General features: G+C 47.6%; 1 protein-coding gene across 1 annotated transcript; it reads right to left on the bottom strand.

The window, feature by feature from the left end:
• Positions 1 to 4327: 4327 nt before the first annotated feature.
• Positions 4328 to 8797, bottom strand: pcdh20 (protocadherin 20). Its single transcript, XM_063189531.1, has 4 exons — positions 8668 to 8797; positions 7363 to 8082; positions 5602 to 6894; positions 4328 to 5052 (listed from the first exon to the last, which is right to left on the bottom strand). The coding sequence occupies exons 1-4, from the start codon at positions 8713 to 8715 to the stop codon at positions 4399 to 4401; spliced, it is 2715 nt and encodes a 904-aa protein (XP_063045601.1). The 5' UTR covers positions 8716 to 8797; the 3' UTR covers positions 4328 to 4398.
• Between the last annotated feature and the right edge of the window lie 302 nt (positions 8798 to 9099).

Below are 9099 nucleotides of genomic sequence, written 5' to 3'. Positions count from 1 at the left end.
CATGTCCTTTCCTCTGTCCGAATCACCTCATCATTTTATTATCGAACAGTCATTTAACATGTAAACTACAACTGTGATGTATTTTAAAAAAAGATAACACTTATTGTCAAACCAGTCAATTGTCCTTGTGTGCCACAAAACTTCTTTCCCAGATATATCATGTTTGTAGTTTGAATGTAAAGGAATTCCAATGTAAAACTTTTCTCAAGTCGACAATGAATGAGGACAGAGGAAAGGAGTTTGGAGAAATTACTTTCACCCTCTTTTCACGGGTCACAATGTACAGTAATGACCTTCTCTGGAGCTCATATGAAGACTAGTAGCTCGTTCAAAAAGTCGAGAATCCCAAGAAAGCCGACCTAAAACCTCGGGAAAGTGGGAGTGAACATTTGGTGACGCAATGTCAGATCGATAATTATCGAGGTTGATCTCAGGCGGAAGTATAGAACAACGAGTTCCTGAGCTTATGTTTTGTGTGACGACACATGCATCATCAACATGGCACCCATGCATGCAACTGACATGTAAACAGTATCATAAATGCTAAATTATCGTCTTGTAATCACTATCAACAACACCAGTTGATGTCATTCAATTGCAGATGCACATATGACAGCAATGCTGGTCTCTGACTGTTTAATTTAGCTTACTTCAGCTAAAATGATATGTCGTGGGTGTGGAGGCTCAAGTGGAGGTGAAAAAAAAGAAAAGAGAACCAAAACAAAACATGCATTCCGATTGTTCCGGGATCAGTGGCGTTCATGCGCAAAAGTACAGAACTTGGTTGTCACATGAGCAGTGTTGTCAGCTGTCTCGAGAGGTCCCGAGATCGTGAAGGCACCATGAGACACACTGAGAAACATTCAATTGCAGCTATGCATATATGGTTGTAACTCCAGCTGGTTGACCATATCCATCTGTAGATGACACCTAGATAAGCCAACATTTTTTTTTCTGAAGGCCCCTGTGTCACCTGAACACAGCACCAGTGCAGCCACTGTGCACTTACAAAAAGGCACACCAGATGGCAGTGTTCTTCACGCTGAAAATTGTGGATGCAAAGTGATGTGTTCACTCATATGGTTCTGCAGTAACTGTCTATGATCATATTTACTGACTTGATCTGAAAAACAGAGGGCACCAAAATTGTTCATATTTTAGATCAAATGTCTAATATTAAGCCAAAGAAATGCTTTAATCAACATTTTTTCTTTTCCTTTTTTCTTCTACCGTGACCCCTCTTGGAAGTTTCTGTAGGCCTACTGATGATTGCTTAGCAAACATGTTCACATCAGTGAACCCCAGAACTTCCTTCAGGGCAGCAGGTAGAACTAATTTGCGGCAGGTTCCTACCTGTTGAGACCTTCTCTGCTCACGCACTCACATTGCCACAAAGCGTAGAATGGGCCTATCACTTCGGATGTGACTGCTGTGAGATTACAACTTCATTTCATCAATCATTCTTATCACGCTATGTCAGTTTTACACACGCTAATCTTGTGGTTAGCAATCACAACATGCCATAAAACAACCCTAATGTTTCCTTTTAAAAACGCTTTGTTGTAGTCACCACTTATCTGTTGATGCAGTAAGTCCAATGTGCAGTAGCCTGGTATTTATGATTAATAATTAATACTACACACAATGTTTGTGGTAGTGAATGTTTGTTGGTCTGAGAAGATCTCCAAGGTTAATCATATTTTACTGATACTAAATGTTTAAAGTGAATTTTTTTCACATGTGTTTTTCATCACATTGAGGTTTCACCCACTGACATTTTGTGTAAGCTACAGTATGCATTTACATTAATTAGGCTACATGAAGATGGTTCACTAAACCTATATTAATAAAAACACATATAAAAGTGGTTTTAGAATAACTGTTTTAACTTTTACAACAGTAATAAAATCCCTATCAAACTATTAAGTAGTGCAATGCTTTGATGCTTGTGTGAAAGGGCGTTTCATTAGTGCGAGGATTATACAGGGCACAAGTTAATTATCATAAAAAGATTGTCTCCGAAATTCACAACTTAATCTGTATTGCAGAGGCCATATGAAAATAGGTCAGACACCTGGATGATGTCACATCAGATGAAACATGTTATATTCTATATAACCTCCTCCATATCGCTAACTTGAAACACACCGCCAGACAAAATATTTACCACACAACACGACGGCAGTGTGAGTGATCTGTGTTGGCAGTGGTGGTGGGGCGACAGACGGTGCTACTATCACATAACACCATGTCACCTTGTTGACTCGGAGTGAGATGGAGTGTGAGTGTCTCTCCTCCAGTCTGTTTGACTCGCCTGGGCCAGGCTGTCTGCAACGCATAGTGTATAAACCCCCAGGGAATCTGACTGGGGGGGGGGGACAAACGGGTCTTTTGTCCTGGGCCCAGGGGGGGTCAGGACAGGAGAATTGGGTCCCCATTACATTGTATGCATTACATTGCACTTAGCTGACACTTTCATTTTATTCAGGGTATTGGTTACAGTCCCTGGAGCAATGTGGGGTTAGGTGCCTTGCTCAAGGGCACTTCAGCCATGGATGGATATGTAGGGAGAGGTCAGGGGGTTTTGAACCGGCAACCCAGAGATTGAAAGACCATCTCTCTAACCACTATGCCACGGCTGCCCCATGCATTGAGTGATCAGCATCAGATGATTTTGTCCCGGGCCCGTATCAAAACTGTCAGCGGCCCTGTGTGTGACAGTCTGCACGCAGTCTGACTCATCCAGACAGGGCGGCCGTCTGCAATGCATAGTGTATAAACCCCCACCTCTCCTCTGGCCCGTCTCCAAAACGCAGGGCCCTGGGAGACTTTCATCGCCTCCCCTGAAGGGAAACGTTAAACCGCTTTGTGTTCACTAATACCTGAGACCATGGCCGCTGACGGGTTTGACCGGACCCACGACAAAAGTCCTCTGAAAGCACCCCAACCCAACCCTATATTAATACATCATGAGGATCCAATTCTGGGCCCCCCTCTCTCCCTGGGCCTGGGACAACGGACCTGTTGGTCAACCTGTTGGCTTCTCTGCCTGAGACTCCCCATCAATTATGGCGGAGAAATACGAGAGACCCCTAAGCAAGCGGATTACCTTATTCAGCAGCTCCACTTGCCTAATAGAGGGAATTACACTTGACCATTATCCGTCGAAACTCTCCACCTTTTTTGCCAGGGTACTCACGCATATGTAGCAGGAAAAATTGCAATTCCTCATTCCTTTTAAAATAGTGTTTCTCAACGAGGGCTCTAAAGCATTAGAGAGCCCTTGGGGGGCATTGAGATGGAGACAGCTGAGAGGCGGGTGCTCAGTGGTAAATGGAGAGTGTTAGTCTATTTTATTTTTTAACACTAAGGGAGAAAGGGGTGCTGGCAGGTCTATGATGAGGTCAAGGGGGCGTTGGCAGGCTTATGAGGAGGTCAAGGGGACGTTGGCAGGCTTATGATGAGGTCGAGAGGGTATTTGTTCAAAAAAAGGTTGAGAACCACTGTTGAAAAAAAGACCCTTGTCCAATCAGTATGCTCTGGCATGCAGTCGTTACCTTTCCATGGAGCATGGTTTCAGCGAAACAAATCAGATCCGCCAACCAAATGTAACTAATAAAGATTAATGAAAATGTTCCAATGCTGTTTTTGAAAAAAATAGCAATTAGATGCATCAGCAATTTAAAAGTGACAACATAAAAGATAGAAAATCAATTTTGCATACGCAAAAGGTAAACAAGCCTTAGGGAGTCTTTAGGCTACAAAAGCAGCATGTGATTTCAGGCTTGCACAATACACTGTATTACAATTGCATGTGGATCCATGTCCTTTAATTGATTGAAACTCTGAAGAAAGTGATTTAAACATGATGAATATAAACCAGTTATTTACACACATATAATCAAGAGTGAATTGTTCGCATTGGCAAGTGCTGTACGCCTTTGGACTTCCCTTTGTACTTCTCACGATAAGCAGTACCACCTTAGTAATCAGGATTCTGTAAAATGTGGAAGAACTTGTTTGCTGTAAGCATCTTAACTGGCTGCTGCTTCTGTCACCTTAAACTTCAAAGTGGTGGAGAGTTTGTACCCTGCTGATAGGAATCCAAAAAGAGATGGAATGTTGAGATTTACAGCAGCGTGTTTCTTCTGTAAGTATGAGTAATTTTAGTGTTGAGGAATTATCGGTTCCTAAGAAGATGATGAAATGGGTGATAAAAGACTAACTTATCTTTCCTTTTGTTTGTTTGCCCTTTCCTGTTCTTCTATGTACATATTTCAGTATACAGTAAAAATATAAAAAATAGTAATACTTTTAACACGGACTGCAAAGAATAATAAAAAAAGAGTTCTCTGTCAGGCGGTGCCTTCACACAAGGGTAATGTACACCCACATGACTCAGGCCGACTCCTTCTCCCACTGTTCAGAGCAGTCCCTGCTGTCCCCCAGAGGAATTATTTCCCGGGCCTGTGAGTGTGAGAGTGAGTGATGATGATGATGCCTCATGTTTCTCTGCTTCACAAAAAGCCCCACAGCGATGGACAGCAGACACAGTGACACGGCCACCATGCCTAGGCCGATGAGTAGTATGACGTGGGGGTTCTGCCCCCCGAGCTGCTCGCTGGCACTGCCCCCCTGGCACTGATTTGGCACCGTGGGCCTGGGTAGCCTGCTGGGCAGGCTCTTGGGCACACTGCTGAGGTGGCACTGCGCAGACGTCTCGTTGACCAGCAGGTTGACCCACACGGTGGTCTGCAGGGGCGCCGGCTTGCCCCCGTCGCTCACCACGATGAACAGGTGGTGCATGCCGTGGTCCTGGCCCGCCAGCCGCTGAGCTAGCGAGACGTTGCCCGAGCGCGTGTCGATGCGGAACGGGCACCCGTGGACGCCGTCAGCGTTAGCGTACGCGGGCTCGCTGCCCACAAGGTGGTAGGTGATGTCGGAGTTGCTGCCCGAGTCCAGGTCCACGGCGAAGATGCGCGTCACCATGGCGCCGGCCGGCGTGGAGGGTGGCACCGTCAGGCAGGTGAGGTTGCTGCTGGGCAGGATCACCTGGGGTGGGCAATATGGCAAACATGTGATATCACGATTTTTTGCAGGAGGTGAGAAGTGCCACGTGACCTGAGGAGGGCCGACAGGTCGAAACGTTGTCGCATTAAAAACTGTTCATTTAACTTGAGAGTGTGCGGCACTTCTCTCCTCCTGCAATTGTATTTTCTGGTTGCCAGCACCTCTGTTTCTGGTGTGCGTTTTGCACCTCCACTCATCAATATCACGATTTTTTAACATGATTTTTTTTATCACAATCTTCCATCCAAAAAGTAAAAATAATAAAAATCAATTTTGATATGCTTGCAATTTGTAATTTGCGCAGTTAATAAAATGTTAACACACTGATGACACTCTCAGAATACAATAATGTAAAGAATAAAAGTGAAAACAACAACACAAGTAAGTAAACATCACTTTGATACTGATTGTTAACATCCTCACTGCAAGACGATCTATACGATTTCTTCACTTATGCAGATTCGAGACGATCTTGTACTTCATAGCACGATTCGCGATTTATATCGTCATATCGCCCACCCCTAGGATCACCTGGGGCTGGTTGTCGTTCACGTCCTCCACGTAGATGGTCACCCTGGCGGTGGACGACAGCGGCGGCCGTCCCGCGTCCAGCGCCAACAGTAGGAGGTCGTAGCGGTCCCGCTGCTCGCGGTCCAGCTCCTCTGTGCAGCGCAGCGTGCCCTTGGCGCTGTCCATGACGAACGGCCCTGTGCCGTTGACCACGCGCACCTCTACGTGCCCGTTGTCGCCCCGGTCCGTGTCGGTCACCCCGATCTTGCCCACGGCGGCCAGGCGCGGGGTGCTCTCCGACACGAAGAAGATGAAGTGTGGCGTGAGGAAGGCCGGCACGTTGTCGTTCTCGTCCAGCACGTGGATGGAGACGGCCACCGAGCTCTCCAGGGGCGGGTCGGCGCCATCTCGGGCCAGCACCCTGACGGTGTAGAACTCCTGACGCTCCCGGTCCAGGGAGACCGTCACGGACAGCCAACCGGTCGCCGGGTCGACGCGGAACATCGGGTAGGTGTTCTTGCCCAGCCTATAAGACACCTTACCGTTGCGCCGGCTGTCTGGGTCGGTGGCCTTGACACGGATGATGTTCGCACCTGGGTCGTTGTTCTCCATCACGTCCACCTGATAGTGAGTCTGCTCGAACTGGGGGGCGTTATCATTCACGTCCAGCAGCAGCACTTTGATCACTTTCCTGTTTTGCAGCCGCTCGCCCCGGGCGTTTATCACCACAATAGCAATGTGGTATTCGGAGCATGTCTCAAAATCCAGCGGCTTTGATGATGAAAGGAGATAGTTGCCGTTTTTGGTCTGCGCTTTCAGGGTGAATGGCACGTCATCCCCTTCTATGGAAAGGGTGAGTGTACTGCTCCTGTTGCTGCTGCTGCTGCTACTGCTGCTGTCACTGTTCGGGCTGTCACCGAGGGCATCGTCGTGCAGCAGCAGCTCGACAAGGGCCAGAGCCGCGGGCTGCGCGTTCTCCTGTAACAGTATGGTTTGGTTTTCATGCTCGGCTATGAACCTGATCTTGATGGCCGGCTCGGGCCTTGTCACCGGCCGCACGGATACGGTTACCTCAGAGACGGCGGGGGAGCAGAGGGGGCTGCTGGCCAGCACTTTGAGCACAAAGTCCTCCGCGGCGGCGTAGCCGCTGTCACCGTCGCTGGTGCCGGTGGCTGCCGCCACATCGGCAGCTAAGGTGACCAGTCCGCTGTGGCGGTCCAGGTGGAAGAGGGCCAGCGCCTTATCGGAGTTCTTCCTGCTGAACGTGTAGGCCACAGCCCCGTTGTGGGCCTCGTCCCTGTCAGTGGCTCTCACCTAGAGGGATGTGCACACAAAAAAACAATGTCATGACAATTATATAGCGATGCCACTTTTCACAATATACTACTGTATGTAGATTTGTGACACCAAATGATTTTAAAGAAGATAAAGTTAAGTCAAAACATTGAATGGTTCACAAGCATCCGCAGAGCAATACAGGGGGCGAGCAGGGCCCTCTAGTATTGATAGTGGGCGCCCTATAGTAACCTATGGGAGGCCCTTTCAGTGTTTAGCGCTGGGGCCCTGTGTGCAAATGTTCCACCACTGGCACCACTGACATTTTGCCAACTGAAGTATGTTGAATTTTGCCACACATCGCAATGACACATGTATCGCAATACATCGTGATAGTATTGTATCGTGGTATGTGTATCGTGATGCGTATCACAATTATATAATACATCGCAATAGTATTATATCGTGCCATGTGTATCGTGCGGCGTATCCCACCCCTCCTCTTACCTGAGTCACCCAGGTGCCCTTGGATGCGTTTCCATGAATGGTGGCCGAGCGGGGGCTGTCCAGATCGAACACCGGGCAGTTGTCATTGACGTCGGTCACGGTGACCACGAGAGTGGCGGTACCTGAGAGGGGTTTTGAGCCGTGGTCCTCAGCGATGAGGGTCATCTGGTGGCGGGCCTGGGTTTCACGGTCCAGTTGCTTTGCCAGAACCAGCACAATAGAGGGCCCGTCCTGTGTTAAACTAAAAAACTCACCATCGCCCTGTAAATAGTAGCTGATCTCCCCGTTGACGCCAGAGTCCGCATCGTGAGCCTCACCGTCCAAGACAAAGCGTGTTCCTACTTGTACGTCCTCCGCCACACTCAGGTCTATGACACCCTCATGAAAGGTGGGTGCTTTATCGTTCACGTCCTCCACAATCAGCACGATCTCCACCACTTCTGTGGCGTGTTGAGGGCCAACAACCGCATACACAGTGATAGTGCAGTCACTGTCTTGTGGATGGGGGCACGCGTCCTCTCTATCTATGATCTGCTGTGTGGTGTACAGGTCACCGGTGCTTTCATGTAGGCTGAGATAGCCCGTATCGAGAAGGGAGTATGGGGGTAGGTAATCCCTGCCCAGGGTGCCGACATAGACGCCTTCCGGCTGCTCCTCTGGTAGGCGGAGAGTGAGTGTTTTGCACATCGTCTGCTTTAAAATGATCACAAAAAGCACTTTCTGAAAAGGCAAGGAGAAAAGCAAACAGTGAGGAAAAATGGGTAGTTTGCTTTGCGTGACGTCGGCTCCATTCAACCTATTGGCACACCTGATTAGTGAAGAGAGACACATGAGTTTTTACACAGGTGAGTACACCTGGCTGGGTGGTTAGGGATTCAGACAGGCGAGCTCAACCTTTTACCTGTCTGGGTTAACTGGTGGAACAAAAGGGAAAACAGCTTCAAAGGCAATGCAATATGGTCTTGCTTTACATTGAGAATAAAAGTAAAAGACTGCATTATTTAATCAAGTTCACCTCTTCTTCTGTGTCTCTACACCAAAGGGAATACCCCACAGCAGTGATCACAAGTTCATAGTCAACTTCAAGTTCAATGTTTAACAGTGAATATAAAATCCTTGTAAATAAATCATGAAGTATATCAGAAAGGGCTTTGATGATTAAAAGACTATTGTTTGACATGCTGTCTCTGTTAACATGTTAGTACTGCGTTATGACCACGTGAATGCACATGCGTAAATTAAAGACAGACATTCCGGTAACTGATCCGTTCAACAGCACAGGTGTGTGAGTATCGAGTGTCTTACCTGCAGAAGGGCAGCGGCATTCATGTTATCGCAAATCCCATGGCCCATACTTTATAAACATGCTAACAGAAGAACGGCATCCGTGTGTCCCACTCCCCACGATGTGCAGTGAGTGCACTCTTTCCAACACGAAGAGGTCTACCTGTGAACGGTCCCCGCCCAGCACAGGTGTAGCACTGTACAAACCGGCGTGCAAGGCTACCGTCTACACCGACCAATCAAAACGGAGGTTTCACATTCCTAATCCATCTCGTTAACTCTTTTATGCAACCCTGGGAGACATCAGGTTGAGCTGCAAGAGTTCACGTGGAGACCTGTCAACTTGCAGTTAGGCTACCCCAATAGCACCACCAATAAAAGGTTTAAACATGTTAACAGCCAAATTCTAGGTTTGTCCAATAGCCTACAAATTTAAAGAATAGGCTATTACTA

Source organism: Engraulis encrasicolus, chromosome 23 (genome assembly GCF_034702125.1).
Source record: "Engraulis encrasicolus isolate BLACKSEA-1 chromosome 23, IST_EnEncr_1.0, whole genome shotgun sequence".
In the NCBI taxonomy this organism is placed as follows: domain Eukaryota; kingdom Metazoa; phylum Chordata; class Actinopteri; order Clupeiformes; family Engraulidae; genus Engraulis; species Engraulis encrasicolus.
The sequence above is the reverse complement of the archived record's forward strand: the minus strand, read 5'-3'. Positions and strand labels throughout refer to the sequence as shown.